The sequence below is a fragment of the Macrotis lagotis genome, chromosome 1 (genome assembly GCF_037893015.1).
Source record: "Macrotis lagotis isolate mMagLag1 chromosome 1, bilby.v1.9.chrom.fasta, whole genome shotgun sequence".
In the NCBI taxonomy this organism is placed as follows: Eukaryota; Metazoa; Chordata; class Mammalia; order Peramelemorphia; family Peramelidae; genus Macrotis; species Macrotis lagotis.
This window is the reverse complement of record NC_133658.1, coordinates 252,254,530-252,275,974: the sequence shown is the minus strand read 5'-3', so window position 1 is coordinate 252,275,974 and position 21,445 is coordinate 252,254,530. Positions and strand designations below refer to the sequence as shown.

Genomic DNA, 21,445 nt, shown 5'->3' with positions numbered 1-21,445 from the left:
CTCGGAAAGGGGCGGGGCTTTCTGGGGAGGGCGGGCGGAAGCCGGGGCCCCGCGGCGGGGACGGCGTCCTCGGGAGATGGGCCTCAGTTTCCACCTTTAGCAAAGCCTTGGCGGCTGCCTCGGCGGGCTGCCGGCGGGGAGGAGGGGGAAGGGGGCAGGGGTCGCCGCCGCAGGCCTCGGCGGGCCGCTCAGGAGCTTCAGCTGGGGGCGGGAAGGCTGCTCGGAGGTGCGGCCCGAGCGCCCCGCCCCGCCCCGCCGAGCGCCCCACCCCCACCCTGAGGGGCCCGAAGCCCCACCGCCGCCCGGAAATCCCACTCACTCCTCTTCCGCCATCTTGTCGTCCCCCATCCTGCGGAGGCGCCGCGGCCACCGAGAGCCCGCGGAGGCTCGGGGCTAGCGGGTCGCCCGGGGCTTCCGGCGAGGGGGCGGGGGCCGGATGTGGGCCCCGCACCGTGCTTCCGTCCGCCTCGCTGGCCCGGGGGCGGGGGAGGGAGGACGTCGGGCTCGGGCACGTGAGCGTGGGGCACGACGGGGCTGCCGGGAAGGCGCGCGCGGCCTCCCTTCTGACCCGCAGCTGCGGAGTCACCGGAAATTACGGAAGAGATCCGGGGGAGGGAGGCGGGGCTGGCGGGAAGGAAAGGGCAGGGGCCGCCCGGGCCGGACGCCGAGCCTCGTGATTCATTCATTCCGTTCCGGGCGGCCAGACTCCTCCCACGAGGGGCCTCCACCGGGGCAAGTGGGCACGGCAGCCCGGAATTCAGGGGCGGCCCCGCCCCCACATCCCCTTCCTCCCGATTCTTTGATGTGCTCAGACGTTTAATAAACATCTGATAGAGGTGGCCGCTGCGCCCCGCCCTTTCCTGCGAAGCCCCGCCCCCTTGCCCAGGAGGCGGGGGCAGGAGTGGAGAAGAGCCCCACCCCATGGACCTGCCTTCTTGAAAGGCCTCTTGAGCATGTTTTGCCGGTGGGGCCTGACCCCGGGAGGAAAGGGACACGGCCAAGGTCATACAGACAGAAGTGTCGGCTGGTTGGAAGAGTTGACTTTGGAGTCGGGCTGACCCGCCTCCAGACCCCACTATCATCTAAACGTATGCATAGAGTCCGGACTCTATTATCTACTACCCTCCAGATAGCTCCACATGGATACCCCAGAGTCCTGTCCGGTTAACTGCTTATTGAGGCGTCTTACATACCTGGTCTGGAGCTGGTATTGCCAGAGCCAGCTGCTGCAGGTGGGGGCCTGGGAGGGTTGGGGACCTTGACCCTGGCACTGCAGAGTCTCAACACCTACACACTTAGAACTAGGAAGCATCTTGGAAGTCATCCTTTCTGTCCAACTCCTTATCTTACTATAGATAAGGAAACTGAGACTCGGAGAAGGAAAAATAAAGCAGCTTAAGGAAACACTTAAAACAAAATCCATTGCCGTTGCTACCAGCCAACTAAATGGAGAGCACTTGCTGTGTACAAAAGCAGTTACTAGCTTTGAGATCCTGGTAGGTAGCAGCTGTCCTGTTTAACAGATGAGGAAGGTGAAGTGCAGACAGGATAAGTGATTTGCACAATACCACAGATCTAGTTAAGTGTGTGAAGCTGGATTTGAACTCAGGTTTTCTGACTAGACTACCCTATCCACAATACTACCTATCTCTTCCTTTAATGTACATATCATGTAATATTATAGCATATTATTATGATATCCCTTGCTAACAAACAGACAATTCTTCCATAGATTCAAATTTCCCATAAATCTTGGAAGGCCTGGTCCTTGGATGAGAGGATTATGCTATCCCAATAGTACAGATTCTGGATGGATAGAGCTGCTTGTAGCAAGTTTAGTGATAGAAATCTGGGTAGAAGATGAGTGAAATGCATAGAAAGCTGGGAAGGTATGATGAGAAAGGAACAGTACAGTTGAAAAACTAGAGGAAGGAAGCCAGAGAAATTTCCTTGGCCTAGGTTCTACTAGGGCTATCACTTCCTCCTACTAATGTAGTACTATTACTACTTTCAAATGTTGAAATAGCAACTTTTATTTATTTTTTTAATCATTGAATATTTTTTACCCTTTCTTAAAGATTTTATTTATTTTGAGTTTTAAAATTTTCCCCCTAATCTTACTTTCCTTCCCCCCCCCCACAGAAGGCAATTTGCCAATATTTACATTATTTCTATGGTATAAGTTGATCCAAATTGAATATGATGAGAGAGAAATCATCCTTAAGAAACAAAATATGAGATAACAAAATCAGACACTAAGATATCAGGGTTTTTTTTCTAAATTAAAGTTAATAGTCCTTGGTCTTTGTTCAAACTGCACAATTCTTTCTCCCGATACAGATAGTATTCTCCATTGCAGACAGCCCCAAATTGTCCCTGGTTGTTGGCAACATCTTTTAAACCTTGTCTCTTTACCACATTGCATTCAGAAAACAATAGTTGCATTACCCTAAAGCTTAATTATGCCCAAGTCAAAAGACAGTCACTCTCCCAGATATTTAAACTTCACTATGTCCACTGAGCAAGTACTATTCTTTTTTTTTTTAGGTTTTTTGGTGTTTTTTTTTTGCAAGGCAAACGGAGTTAAGTGGCTTGCCCAAGGCCACACAACTAGGTAATTATTAAGTGTCTGAGATCAGATTTGAACCCAGGTACTCCTGACTCCAGGGCTGGTACTTTATCCACTACGCCACCTAGCTGCCCCCACAAGTACTATTCTTAAGCAACTTCCTAAAGAGAAGAAATCAGTGGGCTCTAGGATCTAAAGTAGTAGGAGGAAGTTTTGGGGAAACAGGTCACAGAGAAACTCATGCTATTTTCAATTTTTAAATATTTATCTTACATTCTCTTTCAAATCTAATGAGGAATTGGCAATGATAATCCAATTTTGACCTCTGGCATTCCCATCATAAATTCATATAATGAACAGGTATTCTGTGGCTGTTTCTGATAGTCTAACTAGCAAAAGTACACTTTTAATTGATTGCTGAGTCTTTCCTGCCTGTCTGAATTTGGGCAAGAAGGCAAGGACTACTACAATGTACTAATTAGACTAATAAATGTCTTTTTTGTCTGATTATGATGTTTGTTTGGAATTTGAGTAGATCCAGTGAAAAATAGGGACCATGAGACATGGTTTTGAATGGATGAGGATAATCAGCCTTTGACCCTATCAATTACTACCTTTTCATAAATATTTTCTTTTCCCTTGGTTTTTGTGTTAGTTTACTCCTGGTTCTCCTGTCCTCACCAATTCTTAGCATACCTTGTAGGATAATCTTCCTCTTCTTACCCACTAAATGTGGACATTCTCCAAGTTCTAAGACCTCTCTCTCTATTCTTTGATGTTCTCAATATAGCTCTCATGAATTCAGTTATCATATATATATATAAAATCTCTCTTCTAAATTCTGACCCTCTATTATCAATTACCTGCTAAATTTCTCTACTTGGATATCCCAAGGACATTTCAAAAGAAAAAAGGGTATGTAAAGGGAAAGAGTCACATTCTATAGAAAGTATACTTTTTTGAGGAAATCCAGAAAACAGAAAAAGTATGTTGGAGAGTATTTTCTCAATGGTGTGCCTGGCACATAGAAGATACTTAATAAATGTTTATTAACAATGATTATTTGGCTAGGTGGCACATTGGATGCAGCACTGGCCCTGGAGTCAGGAGTACCTGGGTTCAAATCTGACCTCAGATACTTAATAATTACCTAGCTGTGTGGCCTTGGGCAAACCACTTAACCCCATTTGCCTTGCAAAAAAACAAAAATAATGTTTATTGATTGACTAAGAGGGAAAAAAGTAGAAGTTTGCATATTCCAATGAAGGAGTATGCAACAGACAACTTGATCAAAAAAAGAAAATAGATGACTTTGGGAAACCTCACAAGATATACTGAGATATGGTATAGTAGTGATGGGAGACTTTAATTTTACAGATATTTGGTCTTATGTTAGTGGCAAAGTTTAATAAGCTTTCAAGTCTGATGAAATATCTCTTCATATATTAATTATAATCTCAATAAGACAAATGATTAGAAAGCTGAAAAACTTGTCTTTACCTCATTTTACTTTAATCTATGAAAGAGATAAATAACTATCCATCCTTTAGACGAGATATCATTTTACATGGATGAGCAATTGTGCCACCTAACAGATTGGCATCACAGGAGGTTTAATGTTTTCCTTATCCTTGTTTATGTATCCCTCTGATTGGTGTGGTCATTACCATAATGGCCTCCACCTATAGGTTTTGTGGTAAATCTAAGAAAATAAGCTTCATGGCTAACTTATTTTTCTGTCCTTTTATTTTAACCTTTAATTATTAAGTTTTATCTCAGTGATTGTTTCCTTCAGAAGACTTAAAGAGCTGAAAAGGGAAATTCTACTCAATCTGATTTTCCCTAGAGTTTGTGATAGAAAATAACTTTAGGGGCAGCTAGGTGGCGTAGTGGATAAAGCACTAGCCTTAGAGTCAGGAGTACCTGGGTTCAAATCTGGTCTCAGACACTTAATAATTACCTAGCTGTGTGGCCTTGGGCAAGCCACTTAACCCCGTTTGCCTTGCAAAAAAACCTAAAAAAAACTGTAAATCTATTCATATCCATACATTCTAGTCTTTGGGAAAGAAAATTTCATGGATTCAGAGAAAATTTGGTAGAATACCATGAACTAAAAGTTATCCCCGGAGAACTGAAAGATGCTAAAGATTGAAATTCTGAGGCAGCTAGGTGGTGTAGTGGATAGAGCACCAGCCCTGAAGTCAGGAAGTCCTAAGGTCAAATCCAACCTCAGACACTTAATTACCTAGATGTGTGACTTTGGGCAAGTCACTTAACCCCACTGCCTTGCAAAAACTAACAAAAAATGAAATTCTGAAGATAAAAATAATTCCAGTGAAGGGGAAATGAGATTTTTCTGAACAGACAAATGTGGATACACAAGGAACTCACTAACAGATGTTTAAAAGAGAGGGAAATGAGGATGAATGAATATCCTCAGTTGGCATTATACTGTAAAAAAAACAGTGCTAAACAGTCATTTTAAAAAAACTACATTGGCAGAAAAAAAAGGATTCAGAAAGGACTTGCCTGGATCTTTCTTTGGGTCATATGGGTCAATGGTAACTGACAACAGATAAAACAAAGTTGCTCAGTTCTTCTGTTTTCTCTTCCAAGTGTAAGTTATCTTTTCCTGGAAATGACAGAACAAAAATGACTCACCAATACAGTAAGGGGATAACAAAAGAGTATTTTGTTTCCCAGGGGAACTGTATCCCCAAGTTCTGAAAGAAATGAGATTGCAAGCCATTGTCAGTAATACATGAAAGATGTTGAAAAAAATAAGAGAGGTACAATGCTATTGGAGGACAAATACTGACTTTCAAAAAAAAGAGAGGAGAACAGTCTGCAAACTATATAGGACTGTGAACTTGATTTCAATCCCAGGGAAGAAATGTTTTTAAAAAAATGAACATCTGGAAAAGGATGGTAATTACAAAGAACTAGCATTGCTTTTTATTTTTATTTTTTTTGTCTTTTTAATTAAAGATGTTATTTATTTTGAGTTTTGCAATTTCCCCCATCTTGCTTCCCTCTCCCCTCCCACAGAAGGCAATTTGTCAGTCTTTACATTGTTTCCATGGTATACATAGATGCAAATTGAATGTGATGAGAGAGAAACCATATCCTTATGGAAGAAACATAAAGTATAAGAGACAGCAAGATCAGACAACAAGATATCAGGTTTTTTCCCTAAATTAAAGGGAATAGTCCTTGAACTTTGTTCAAACTCCATGGTTCTTTATCTGGATACAGATGGTATTGTCCATTGCAGAGAGCCCCAAATTGTCCCTGATTGTTGCACTGATGGAATGAACAAGTCCATCAAGGTTGACCATCACCCCCATGCTGCTGTTAGGGTGTACTACAGTGTTTTTCTGGTTCTGCTCATCTCACTCTGCATCAGTTCATAGCATTGCTTTTTAAAGAAAAGGTGACATGACAAATTAATTTCCTTTTTGATAGGATGACTAAACTAGTAGAGGATGGAAATGCATATTCTCCTCTTAAAATTGAGATTTTACCAGAGATATTGATAAATGTTTTATACTCTTCTTGAGGAGAAGATGAGAAGTAAACTGGGATAATTAGATTTAGAACGGATTAGTTTGGCCAGTCTTAAAAATGCCAGTTAATAGTTCAGTATCCAGATAACTAGAGATAGAGTACCCCTCCTGTGTGTAGCGCTGTGCTGTTTAACATTTTATGCCTTGGGGAAAAAAGGGATATATGGCATACTCATAAAATTTGAAATTGATACAAAACTGAGAAAGATAGTGAATGTATTGGATGATCCTAAATGGGTTGAATATAGTAAGATAAAATGTAATAGGGATAAATATAAAGTCTTGCATTTGGATATTATAAAAAAATCAACTTCAGGGGCGGCTAGGCGGTGTAGTGGATAAAGCACCGGCCTTGGAGTCAGAAGTACCTGGGTTCAAATCCGGTCTCAGACACTTAATAATTACCTAGCTGTGTGGCCTTGGGCAAGCCACCTAAACCTGTTTGCCTTGCAAAAAAGAACCTAAAAAAAAATAACTTCACAAATGCAAAATTGGAAATACCTTTATAGACTTGTGTATCTTCTCAGTTCTGAAGACCTAGGCTGTTCTGTCAAATGTAAATGTAATCTGAGGCAGGTGTGTGATGTGTCAGCCAAAAAAATTAAGGTAACCTTGACAGGCATTACTTAGAGAGGCATTACCAAGAGACAGAACCTAAGGGCACAGATGTACTCAGCCAGATCTTATCTGGAGTACTGTATTCAGTTCTGGGCACCACAGCAGTCTGACAAACAGGAAAGTTTTCAAAGGAGGGTAACCAGTATGATAAAGAGTGTTGTGCCTATTTCATAAAAAGATATGTTGAAGGAATTGAGTATATTTATTCTAGAGGAGAGAAGATTCAGGAAAGACATGAGGCTGTCTTCAAGTATTTGAAGGATTGATCTGTAGAGTAAGAATTAGGCTTCTGTTTGAATTTAGAGAACAGATGGAGAAGCAATGAATGGAAACTGCTAAGAGACAAATTTACACTCGATGGCTTAGGAAACTTCCTAATAATTATCCAAAAGTGGGATTGTTATTTTGAGAGGTGCTGGGTTCCTCTTCAAAGGAGTTTTAAGATTGGATGACCATTTGTTCAGTGTGTGTTTAATCAATATTCCTATCATTAATGGAGTGGACTAGATAATCCCTTCTAATTCTCAAATTTTGATGGCACATGCAAAATAAAATCCATTGGATTTCCTCCTAAAGCCAGTATTTCTCCTCCTAACTTTTTCCATTTCTGTAGTGGGTATCACAATTCTTTTAGTCACCCATGCTCGAAAATCTGAAGTCATTCTTGACTCTTTTCTATCCCTGAACCCCCATATTCAAACAGTTGTCAAATCTTGTCAATTCTACTTTAATAACATCTCTTGCATCTATCACAAGCCCTCATGACCTTTCTTCTTTGGACTATTGTGATAGCCTCCTAATTGGTCTCCCTGCTTCTAGTCTCTTCTCTTTCCAAACCATCCTTCACAAAAGTATCAACTTGATATTCCTAAAATATAGATCTGATCATGCCACTCCAATTCAAAAAAATTCTCAAGGGTTCCCTAATGCTTCTTGTGTAGAATATAAACACTTTCAGAATGGTATTTAAAATCCTTCCCAAATTGGTTTCTAAATTTTTTCAGTTTTATTTCATATTATCCCCCCTCAGACATTCTTTGCTTTAGACAAAAGAGCCTGCTGACTAGTTAGCATTCTCAATATTCCTTCTCCCATCTCTATGCTTTTTTTGGTAAGTGGTCCCTTAAATCTTGAATGCACTCCTTCCTCACCTTCATCTCTGAGAATCCCTAACTTCCTTCAAAGCACAGCTCAGGGACCACCTCCTATGGAAGACTTTTCTTGATCCCTCTACTTACAAGCACTCATCCTCTCTTGAAACTGTTTTGAAAAAACTTTGTACATGCTTGTGTGTGGTATATAACCCCCCCCTCCGAATAAATTTTAGAGATTTCTCAAAGTATGAAGAGAAAAAGTCTTTATTCAATTCTCAAGAAGCAGGCATCAACTCAACCATGCATATGGGAGAGTGAAGCAATGGGAAAGGTGCATTAGAAGCAATATATGTGATTCCTAACTTGATTCCCTGCCCCCCCCCACTGACCCATCCTCATTAGTTAAGAACGTGGTCTTCACAATCTAAGCACATAGGTTAATTTAATGAAAGCATATAATTCAGAGACATGTTTCTCCTCCAACCCTGAGAAATGTATGGACATCTGGACTCAGTAGATAAGGAGCAAGGTCAGTTTGCTCTTTACATTTCGGTCATGATAACATCCACTGATATACCAGGAGTTGCTTGACCAGGAGTCAGAGGAGGAGGGGTGTTGCGGTCCACTCTGGGCAGCTGGGTCTCAGTTTAATTCACACAACTCTTCGGGGAGCTCCGCCGGACATGTCCTGCATGTTCAATAATGAAAGTCAGCCAGTGAGAGATAAGCAAGGAGTTTATTGCAGGTATATGCTACATCTCTGACTTACATAGTTGAAATAAGGGTATATATAAGCCTAGTCCCCTTGTATCAGCATCCCTCATCTCCAGGCCTGTGGAAGTATAAGGGGCATGCCACAAAAGGTGTGTATCCTGGAAAAATGTGGAATCTTCAACAAGATAAAGATGAAAGGTAGAGAGATAAGGACTAGAACTCCTTCCTGGGACAGTTGAACAATATGAGGATGAAAGGCAGAGGGATAAGGACAAAAGGTCCTTCCTGAGAATATTCAACAAGATAAGGATGAAAGGCAGGAGAACAAAGAGAGAGAAGGGCCAGAGCTCCTTCCTGAGTTCAGAGCACTCTGGTATGGACATTCCTGTTGTCCCAGGTCTCAATGACTCTCAGGATGAACTCCTCATGGCCACATACTCTGTCTATTATCCCCTTACAGAGGGGCAGAAGAGACATATCCCATAGTTTATTCTAATCTATAACATTCTCCTGAAGAAATATCAGACTTTATCCCATTCAATCCCTCCTCTTTACTTTGATGAGATTTCTTCAAATTTCTGTAATACAAATTCATATTACTGGTCCATCTGGTCATCATCCTCAGAATCCTCATGATTTATATTAAGAGGAATCCATCCTGTCCCTTTAGGATCAACATTTTTTGTCTGATTAGAAGTGATTGTCACCATTTTATTAAGACTATCTTGTGTATCTTCAATGGAGAATACCATCTGTATCCAGAGAACTGAGCAGTTTGAACAAAGACCAAAGACTATTAACTTTAATCTAAAAAAAAAAACTGTTATCTTACTATGTAATTCTGCTATCTCTTATACTTTATTTTTCTTCCTTAAGGATATAGTTTCTCTCTAATCACATTTAACTTAGATCAATGTATACCATGCAAATAACGTAAAGACTAACAGATGGCCTTCTGTGGGGGGCTGGGGGGAGGGAAGCAAGATTAGAGGGAAAATTATAAAATTCAAAATAAATAAAATCTTTCTTTTATTTTAAAAAAAAAAGACTATCCTGAGTTACCCAAGTTATCAGTTGGATTAAACAAGGCAGACAAGTTGGCAGTAGGATAATTCCACTGAGTACATTTAAAGCAAACAAAAGAATCTGCTTCTACCAATTCCCATTAAACCAGGACCACCAGGAATTACCAAAAGGAGAATTCCAAGTTTGCACTGGAACATGGGCTAACTTCTTAATATCTTTAGTGATGTTTCTTAAATTATTTTTCTTGCAGATGGTCATTTGCACATTTTCCTTGCAAGTCCACATTAATTCACAATCATAGTTTCCTTTAACAAGTCCCCAGTTTGTACATCTTTACAAGGGATCCAGGTACCATCATTACATCTCACATGAGTCTCAGTCCACCTATATCTTTAAGTTGTCCAGTCCAGCTAAATTAGAGCTAAGACTCTCCTTAGATAGGATATAATCATGCCACCCAATAATCGCCCTCCTTTTTTTTTAATGGAGAACATCTTCACCCTGCCTCTCCTCCTCTTCATAAGGAGAAGGCATAAGTACTTATGATTCTATAAGCACAATAGAATCAAGGGGAGGTTACAAGTACAGATCTCCTAACTACACAATGTACATGTAGGCAAAAGATGGTAGAAATGAACTAGTCCATGTCTCTCCTCTCTTCTTCCCTGGAGGCATCTGATGTTCTGCATCTTCTGAATCTGTTCCAAAAAGTCCTCTCCAGCTCAGGTAACTTGTTGAGACTTTGTCTTCTTGTAAAGAAGCTGCTTAACATTTCACTCAGATCAAAACACATGTTTTCATCACAAGACAATGAGATTTTAGGGCTTATTACAATTTACATTTTGCCTTATTGCCATATTGACACACATACTTCACTTTCACACAATAAACTTTCATTAATGTTTTACTATATGAGCAAACTCCCAATGAGACTTATCACACTGGCTTAAGCTTATATACTCAATAATATCTTAGTTCAAAATGTACCCAGCATATGGTTTAAAAATAAAACAATCTTCCCTTTGTTCTCATTACAATGACTCAAACATCCTTAACCGAAATGAATTTTTTCCAAAATATTCCCAAATATACCATAGATTTTCCTTTTCCTGATATACTTATCTGACTTATATTCCTTTCCTTAAACTAGAATTTAAAACTAATTATTGTAAGAATTTCCCATTCTTCTTCTTACCTAAATATCCCCTTTAAATAAAAATTAAACTTAATTCCTATCTTAACATGTAGCTGATAGTAGGTGTCAGCCACATACCTTACCTATCTGGCTATTAAATCCAATTCACCTAAAACATTAAAGGACATTAAAGGAAAATTCCTTTATAGATATAAGTATTGAATATCAGTGTCTAGGCAGAGGTCATATGGGAAGTCAAATGTCTTAGGCCAGATTTATTCTTCCAGGTGATGTCATTTTGGGGAAATCAAGTCAAAAGGGTCCAACCTCAGGTCATACTGAGAAGCCACCCCTTTGGCTGCACATCCCTGTCACCTGACATCTTTAGCCCATTGACTTCCTTGGCTCCAAGTACATGATATTTACCCAATAGCATTTCCTTTTGCTGACCATACTGGTATATGACATAAAAATAAAAAAAGAAAATTGATTAAAAGTCCCTTGATCTAAAATAGTTGTTTTACCTAATTAGATCTCCAAGTGAATCCACTTCACAATCTGGATGGGGGGGGGTCACAATCAATCAGCCCCCTTCCCTACACATATATCACATATAGTTACTCTGAGTATCCCTGTCATCAGAATATATTAAATAGGGCTACTTTCTAAACATTCAAAAAGCAGTCATGTTCCCCCAACATCTGGAGTATTCCTTGACATACTAAAAAAAACAAAAAACAAAAAACAAATCCTTCACAAAATGCTTCATAATTCAGCTAGAAGGTCTATCCTCATGGTAGCACTAACTTCTAATCTGCAGACCCACATCCCTTTGTCTGAAATCATATCTGTTTTATTTCTGGATAAAGATGGTATGTTAGAGGCCTCTTGGCTAACCTGCTGTATTACAATAAAAAAACACTTCCTTTGGCTAGGGGATTATGCTAAGAATTCTCACATAACAATTAGCCATAGATTGTCACAGAAAAAAATCACAAATTATTATCACTACTATCTTTCCCATGTTGCTCAGATTCTTTTACTTCAAAGCAAACAACCACAACTTTGAGATATAAATATATATATATATATATATATATATAAAACCACAAAAAATTCCAATTTATATATATATAATTGGTAAGTTCTTATGCAAACAATTCCCTATAATAAACTTGTTTAATTATTAGTCATGTTTGAAATACAAATTATTACTTTTCAGAATTCATTTAATCCATTAGAATATCTTAAGGATCTCTAAATTTAACAAAACTGTAATGCATTAAGAACTAGATTTCACAAAATAATCTTTCCATTATTATATTTATACCTGGACCTACAGATATAGAGCAAGTTCCAACACATCATTTAAAAATTTCAGGGAACCCAGAGGGTCATGACCTTTGATAATTTCCCTCATTAAAGCAAATCAATCATTAATTCCAGGTTTGATATCATTACAGTAAAATAGTTTATATTTCCAAAAGTAGATCATATGTTTGATAATACTCTTCAGCATCTTACTCATTAAGTCATCTAATTAGGGTTACATAATTTTTTAATTTCCTAATCATTTTCCAAACCCCCTCACATTTCTTCAACATTATTAGAAATGGTATCATGCAGTTAAGATATAACTCCCAATTTTTTATGCACTATCCTTATGAATCTGCATTTAAAGTGGGGGAAGACATCAGCAATTTTACTTCTTTAAAATTTAAACATTAAATTCTTAACCTACATGAAACATAAGGTTTTCATGCTGATATCTCATTCTCTTAAAGCAACATAAAACAATAGGTTCTCTTAAAGGTAACCTTATAATTAAGTATATTTTACATACAAACCACTTCTAAATTTTTACTGTATAAGCTTATTTATCTCTTCTTCCAAATATACTTCTATTTTCAAATCCAAGAAAATAAGATTCTCCATTAATTTAGTTTTATACATATAATTTCAAAAGCCCTATGTACTTTTTTATCCATGCCAGTGTTTTATATATATATATATATATATATATATATATATATATAGTTTCTTCTTCTTAAATAACAGATAATAAATAAGCTACATTGATCTTGCATATAAATGTTCCCTTTTACAAACATGAGGTGAGAAAAAAAACAAAAAAAAATACCAAAGCCTTTCACAAGTTCTCTGGGCCAAAAAGATCTTGAGAGATATAACCTGTTGGCAAGATATTCTCTAGTTTTCTCATAACAAATGAGGTAAGAAAAAAAAAACACCAAAGCCTTTCACAAATTTTCTGGGCCAAAAAGATCTTGAGAGATATAACCTGTGGCAAGGTATTCTCTAGTTTTCTCATAAAAATCTTTACAAATGTGTTAGGTTAAACCTCAATTCATTGTTTGTTATTGTAACACAATTTTAAATTCTCAACTAAAAGTTGTTTTAATCTGTTCTTATACAAAGTTTACTAATTATTCATTACATATTTCAATTTCATGTATATTCCCTTTACTCCCTAGAATTTTGCAACACAGAAAAATTCTTAAGACCAGTTGTTGCTAAAAATCCCTTTCATAATTACAAGATTTTCTTTATACTTCTCTTAAATTCCAAAAGTCATATTCAAAATAACCTTAAATCATTTTCTTTTCAAAGCCTAAAAAGTTTGCAAATTCTTTTTATATTTATTAGTGCAATTCTAATTTCTCAATGTTCTAACTTGTAAGAGCTTTCTATCCTCACTTAATATTAGAACCTTTTATGTTCTGGGAATTGGATATTCCCCACAATTTGATGTACTAATTATTTACCTTTATTGTTTATTATTACTCACTCCCCCCAGATTTTTCCCAGATACATGATCATATTTTGAATCATTGTAAAATATTACTTTCCCCTTGTTTAGTAATTCTAAAGCTTGTTTAAGAGTACATAATACTTCTTGATTATAACTGCTAAAACTTTGGAGAAGGCAGTCATTCAGAAGCCTGGAAGGATTTGCATGAACTGATGCTGAGGGAGATGAGCAGAACCAGAAAAACACTGTATACCCTAAAAGTAACTGGGGGTGATGATCAACCTTGATGGACTTGCTCATCCCTTCAGTACAACAACCAGGACAATTTGGGGCTATCTGCAATGGAGAATACCATCTGTATCCAGAGAAAGAATTTGAACAAAGGCCAAAGACTATTACCATCAAATTAGAAAAAAATGTTAATATTATATTATATTATATTATATTATATTATATTACTATTTCATACTTCATTTTTCTTCCTTGAGGATATGATTTCTCTCTCATCACATTCAACTTAGATTAGTGTATAACATGGAACCAATGTAAAGACTAACAGAATGCCTTCTGTGGGGGTGAGGGGAGGGAAGCAAGAATGGGGGGAAATTTGTAAAACTCAAAATAAATAAAATATTTCAAAAAAAAAAAAAAGAATATTCCCTGTCTCCCTTCTTCAAGTAGAATAAACCACATAACTCCTTTCATAAGGAGGCAGGTCCAAAATCTTTCCTGGGGGCTTTTCTGTTCTCAGATCCCCACTTGTTCCATTACTCTGTGCAATAACTAACATTACCAGAATCTATCCTGATAAGCTCCTGAAACTATAATATTACTATATCATTCTGGTAAAGGATTAACTATTTAGTTTCCCCTATCCTGACATGTCTTAGTAACCAAATTATATACTTTAGGATTAACCTAACTCCCTTGTCTTTCTGAAATTTACTTTCCCAAAACGTTCTCAAATTAAAATAACATTTCTTTCTATAATTTCCTTATTTAACACATTTAGTAATATTCACTCTCTTTCCTGTTTAACTTCAAAATAAGGTCCCTTTTAATACATTATTTTACTAATTCTTCATGAAACAATTCTCTATTATTAATCAATTCTTTTTTTTTTAATAAGTTCCCTTTTTGCTCCTGTTTCTCATCATACCTTCTAGTGTCAAATATTCTGCAGGAGACTCTTCCTTTCCCTCTGCTACTGAAAAGGCCTTTTTGAGATTTTGTGCTTTAGACACTGCATTCCTAATTCCTGTGACAATTAATTCCCTTAAGTCTTGTAAATGTTCTCTATGAGCCGGGTTATGATGGTCCCAACAGGGATAACTAAAGGGAACTTTTGGTCAGAGGGAACTATTCCTGCTGCTGAGGGGTGTCTGCAGCCCCATTCTTTTTCTTCTTGTGTAAACAAGGTATTTAAGATAGACATCAGCTCACCCCAGGAATATAAACTTGGACCCAAGAATTGATCAAATTCCTTTTTAAAATTTCTAACTGCAGTGGTGCTAAGTGGGGCATTTACATAGCCTATGATTCCCTGCCCCATCAGGACCTCCCTAAGAGGGTACAATTTGGCTTCTGGTATCTTAGGATCTTGTGAGCATAAAGGAAGATATTCAAGGTCCCACTGTAATTGTCTGAGCTCCCTTCTGTGGAAGCTATAAGGACTGGTCATTATAGGGGTTGAGAGGGCAGAAGCAGAATTTGGCCTAGGGTTAAGGGAAAGGAAGGGAGTGAAAGGAGGGGATCCCATTCTTCCTTCTTTTCCTCCTTCCTTCCCTTATTCTCCTGATTGAAAAAACATCTTATCCCTGGGGAGCCATAAACTGGAGTATACTACTTCCTCTGGGTTAACAGATTCCTTTCTATTAACAAACAGGTTCAATTTTTGACACACCCAATCTTCAACAATGCCATAAAAAGGTCAGATGGTTCCTTCTATATCTTTATTTCCCCATACAAGACAATACTTAATCACTTTCTTATTACTTTTCCCTTTATATTTTGGTAAATTATTCCAATCACTTAATCTTCTCCTTAAGGGACTATCTACTGGTACCTCTATCTTATTTGCCGTGGGGGAAGACTTGGACAGAGCCCTTCCCATTTTAAATATTGATCAAGTACCTTTAGATCTTATGCCAATACGAAGGGGTCACCTCCAACCTTCAGTCACCCAAATGGTCCTGACCCTACAGGAATCTAGTGCTTTCAGATTCCAAGGTCTTTTGGGCCAATTGTTGCCAATTATTGCCCTCACTGACTGGTCAAGGTGTGCTGTGATTTACTTTTCTCTTCCTAACAAATCTCTCCACTTCAGGTCATTTGCACAGAGGGAAAACCAAGATCCTCGGACAATAGCAAACTGCCAAACTCAGGGCACTTTTTTGCCAAGTTTCAAGAGGTCAAGGGCCTCCAATGGGTATGTAATCCCATATGAGCCCCCAAAATGTGTGGTATATAAACCCCACCCTCCCAAATAAATTTCGGGGATTTCTCAAGGTATGAAGAGAAAAAGTCTTTATTCAATTCTCGAGAAGCAGGCATCAACTCAACCATGCAGATGAGAGAGTGAGGCATCCGGGTATAAGCAGCAGAAGCAATATATGTGATTCCTAACTCGATTCCCACCCACCCACTGACCCATCTTAATTAGTTAAGAATGTAGTCTTCACAATCTAAGTGTGTAGGCTAACTTAAAGAAAAGCATATAATCCAGCCCTGAGGAATGTATGGACATCTGGACTCAATAGATAAGGAGCAAATTCAGTTTGTTCTTTACATTTCAGTCATGGTAACATCCACCGACATACAAGGAGTTGCTTGTCAGGGGAGGAGGGGAAAAAGAGACATATCTCATAGCTCAATTTATTCTAATCCATAATATTCTCCTGAAGAATATCAGACTTTATCCCATTCACTTGTGGGGGTATTATATCTCAACAGTAGAATATAAACTCCTTGGGGGTAGAGATTGTTTCTTTTTTTGTTTTTGTATGTCCAACTCCTAACACAGTGTATGGTAGGTGCTTAATGAGTTTGCTGATTGATTGATAAACATGGCCTAGGAGATAGCAAATCAGACTCAGAGACAAAAAAGACTGGGTTTGATTCCTGCCTCTGACATATGCTGACTATATGACCATGGGCAAGTCACTTAACTTTTCAGTATCACCAAGAAATTTTAGGGCTACTGATTGCAAAAAGTTGTTGACCTGCATTGACAGAGATCTTCATTGTGGTATTCCATATATCAGTGAAGTTGTCGTTCCAGTACTTACCTAATTTAATTGAATGCATTCAGAAAAGGGTTGAGGATCTGAATGTGGTAGTAAAGTACTACTGCAATTACCTATTTATGTCTTGCCCCTATTCTAGACTGAGAAATTATATCTAAATTTTTTTTTGTTTCTCAGAGTTCAAATAGAGAGGCACTATCTTTAATGAGTGCTTGCTAAATTTCACTGAACTCTGAAAAGGGAGTAATTCTGACTCACAAGTGGTCAGTAGAGATAGAAATCAGCAGCAATCAGACTTAAATAGAAACATTTAGTACTAATTATGAAATTCACCTTAGGCAAAATGTATATCATTTGTGTTCCCAGAACATTTGTGCTAGAACACTTAAATATGCCTTTTGGCAGATAATAAAAATACCCACAGATATTTTTCTTTCTAGAAAACATACCTGGAACTAAAACAAATCCACATTAAGAATCATTCTCCAATGAATAAGTAAATGGTCAAAGAGCATGAAGAAATAATTGTCAAAAGAAAAACCACATATTATTAAATACATCTTGGGAAAGGTTGCCTCAAGCAAATAATAATAATAATAATAATAATAATAATAATAATAATAACAATAATAATAATAATAATAATGGAAACAAATCAAAATGCCTCAGATTTTACTTCATATCCAGCAAACTGATAAAGATGACAAAAGATGTGAATCATCAATTTAGGGGCTACAGGAATAATAAATTTGGCAAAGTTTGAATTGGATCAATTCTTCTAAAAAGCAACTGTGCTAAAATTGTGCTTTAAAAAAAGTGAATCATATGTACATACCCTTGGATCCACAGATTTCACTACTAAGCATATATACACATTCTTGATTCTTAGCCCCAATACCCTGACTCCCTCATAGGGCCCCATTAAAATAGAAAAGCAAGCACACCTTGGTCTAATTCCTGTTTAGGTCAGGCAATAAAACAGCACCAGGCTGATAAGGAGACCTGGCATCATAATTCAAAGAAAGGACTATCCCTAGAGCAGTGTTTGCTGTCCTTTGGGTGAATACCCTTCTTTGCTGTCCTTTGGGTGAATTTATGATGAAGTGAAGCTAATTGTGATATCATTATCAATACCCCTAAATGGGCTTTTCTGAATTCATCCTGGCTAATTGCATGCACAATTCCACCAAGACTATGTTCCCTCTCACAGAAAATCCTCTCCCCCACAGCCTTAGAAAACAAAACCCCATAAAAATCTTTGCTTTGCTACCCCTATGGCTACCCCCTTAGGCTACCTCCATAGCTTGAAGATTGGTTGAGAAATCAACTTTGCTTCAGTGACCAGTGATTCTGGTTCACAGAGTTTATCAGTACCTACTTCCTTTAAGGAGCAGAGTCCACTAGACAGCATGAACCTCAAAAGAAGTTAGTTGTATCCAGCTCAGCCCCTTGTCTTCCCTAGGAAACAGACTTTGCAAGTTGCATTTTCACAAATAAATGCCATTGCTTGGTTTTAGAGATGACTCAATTCTTTAGAGACAACATGCCACAAACACTCCAAAATCTCATCACTCTAGAACCTCAACACTCCCATTCAGGCCAAAGACAGAAAAAAAGGCCTCAAGATCACTAAAATATTCACAGCAGTACTTTCTGCAGTAGCAAAGTATTAAACAGAATAAATGTTTATTGATTGGGGAATGGGTAAATAAATTTTGGTCCTTGAATGTAGTAGAGTCTTATGAAATTACAAATATGAAGAATTCAGAGAAGCATGGGAAGACATATGATCTGAGGCAGATTGAAGTAAACTGAACCAAGACAACAGTGTGTATAAGTGATTATAACATGGTCAATGCAAAAATCAGACTGGATTATAAAATTATAATAACTAAATTTGGTCCCAAAACTGAAATTAAAAAACTGAACTTTTCTTCCTTTTCTGGACTAGTAGGAGACCATGCATATGAATCATTTTCCATATTATCATACCTAGATGTGTTGGATAGTTCTGCTGCATTGCTTTTTTTTCTTATCTTTTAAAAATTTTTTTGTTATAAAGAGTAGTGCACTGGGTGAGAAGGATATGCAGAAATGAAGGTGATATTAAAAATAAAAGATATAAAATTTTTTTAGGTTTGTTTTTTTTTTTGCAAGGCAATGGGGTTAAACGGCTTGCCCAAGGCCACACAGCTAGGTAATTATTAAGTGTCTGAGGTCACATTTGAACTCAGGTACTCCTGACTCCAGGGCCGGTGCTCTATCTACTGCATCACCTCGCAGCCCCCTAAAAGATTTAAAAGAACAATTATAGAAAACTATATCAGTGCCCTTAGAAGGCAGTCTCATTTTTTAGCTGAGGAAGCAAATTTATATTGGGAATGTAAACTAAATGTTTTATGATACTTGATCCTTATCACACATTCAAGATGCTGCAAAGTTTCTAACATTTAAATATTCAATTAAGACCATGGAGGAATCCCACCAAGGTTCACAACAGCTCACTGCTATCTATTAGGGCCCTTCATCAATAATTCATTCAGCTTAATTGGCTAATTTTTGTGGAATAAGGCAATTGCACCGCAAATGGGTAAAACAATATTTGAAAGGACCAATCAATAAGCATTTAAAAATGTTTGCTATGGACAAGGTACTATCCTGGATCCTCATTTTGAGCTCATTCTCCAAAGCCCACTTTAGCTTTAGCTTTGACATATTGACTCCCCAAAGGATAACTAACTGTTCCTCCATACCAGAATTCTAGGGGTAGCCCCTAGGAATTGTAGTTTTTAAGGCTATTACTTGTGAGTTCTCATCTGATATGTCCCAAATATCAATGAGCATCAAATAGCTTTAAAAAAAGTGATATGTATTGAAAAGGCATAGAGGAGGCAGATGTTACAAAAATAAAATGGGAGGTATACTCTCCATTCTTACAAAGTAAAAAGGTAGGGGTGGCTAGGTGGCATAATGGATAAAGCACCAGCCCTGGAGTCAGGGGTACCTGGGTTCAAATCCGGTCTCAGACACTTAATAATTACCTAGCTGTGTGGCCTTGGGCAAGCCACTTAACCCTGTTTGCCTTACAAAAAACAAACAAACAACAAAGTAAAAAGGTAGTAAGATACATATATAGGAAACATAGAGAAAGGTTTCCCTCCTGATTCTTGTCCCTTAGAGTTCTTGGTTTCACTTCATGATGTCCCTATCAATTTCATTTCAGGAGGATACTCATTTATGCATGATCTGCTCCTTTGTTAGGCAGGTCTAACTCCTCTTGGGACTAGGTATCCTGGCTGACAGCTTCAATCTACTACTGAAAAAAATTAATTGTTTGGTTGTTGTGCTGGTTCCTTAAGGAACTTATTGTTATTGCTATTGGCTGCTGTGGTATTTGCTTCCAAATTCAATTGCTGGAAGCTCATAAGGACATAAACTAGTTAATTGTTTTTCTGAATACTTATCTCCTAAGCTCAGAAATAATTAACACCAAAAAATTAAAAGAAATAGAAGTGAGGTGTCTAGGTGGCACAGTGGATAGAGCACCGGCCCTGGAGTCAGGAGTACCTGAATTCAAATTTGACCTCAGATACTTAATAATTACCTAGCCATGTGGCCTTGGGCAAGCCACTTAATCCTATTGCCTTGAAAAATCTTTAAAAAAAAAAAAGGAATTTGAAGCACTACATATTCATGGTCAGGTGTTGGTAGGGTAGGTCTTTAGATAACATTTGCTCTTCTCCCAAGTTCTTGTTTAATAACAACAGGAATGAAAAAGAAAAAAAAGAGCTAAAAGGAGGGGCAGAGAGTTATACAGTTCCTTTTGTATTGGAACTAAAGTTTGGCTCCATGACTACTGAGTCATTGGTCCTTCTGGCTTCTCAAACACTCAGAAAAACCAACAGATAAAAACTAAGCTAAAAACTAGCCTAGCAGTCACTCATGGCAAGGAGTAGGTACACCAAGACTCTATGTATTAGATTGGAATCAGGGAAAATTGCATACTCACCTAGCAGGAAGGGCAAATTTAAGCATTCTTCAAGGACTGGGCCCTCATTGACCCAAAATTATGCAAGATAATTTTGAAGCAGGAATATGAAGCAGGGGAACTCTGTGCACAGAGAAATATTGTAATTTTCTTTTTGTATTAGAAACAAATCTTGTAATTTTTCTGTACTGTTAAAAGTGTTCATTCTGGATTGGTTTTTGTAAGCTCCATTTAGCAATAAATCTGATGTCTTATGTCTTTTATCCTAAGCCTCTCTCAACTTATACCTGACCTTGGTCACCAGGCTCAGTAGACTGTACTTCACACCAGGTGTTAACCACTCTTTAAATGCTGCCCTCTTTCTTCCTACCACAGAAGTATATTTAAAGAGGGACTTGTCCCCTGCTCAGCCTCTTTCTACCTGATTCTGGTATTTACTACTATGAAGTCTGCTCCACATGGTCATATCTCTTAAAGAATTTTTAACCTTCAATACGATGTTTAACTGACTAGCTTTCTCTAGCCTTGTCTATTTTTTGTTTGTTGTAACTTTTAATAAATTTTTCTCTTTTTATCCTACATTCTGGGGTTAGATGGTTCTATGAATTACTCACGAAAACCCTTCCTATTAGAAATCAGGGGGCAGGGGCGGCTAGGTGGCACAGTGGATAGAGCAGATAGAGCACCGGTCTTGGCCTTGGGCAAGCCACTTAACCCCAT

The 21,445-nt window shown here is 38.0% G+C and overlaps 1 protein-coding gene across 4 annotated transcripts in view; it reads right to left on the bottom strand.

Moving 5' to 3' along the window:
- The window catches only part of SLC9A8 (solute carrier family 9 member A8), a 154,771-nt gene extending 154,304 nt beyond the window's left edge, over window positions 1-467 (bottom strand). For 2 of the 4 annotated variants that reach the window (XR_012473487.1, XM_074210229.1), the window contains exon 1: window positions 320-466. Coding sequence is in view for 2 of the 4 variants with exons in the window: in XM_074210229.1 (XP_074066330.1) it covers window positions 320-348 (29 nt within the window). In the remaining 2 variants the exon portion in view is untranslated. Of the gene's footprint in view, window positions 1-319 lie in introns of all 4 variants that reach the window. The other 2 variants (XM_074210230.1, XM_074210231.1) reach the window with 2 other exon arrangements.
- Window positions 468-21,445: the final 20,978 nt, after the last annotated feature.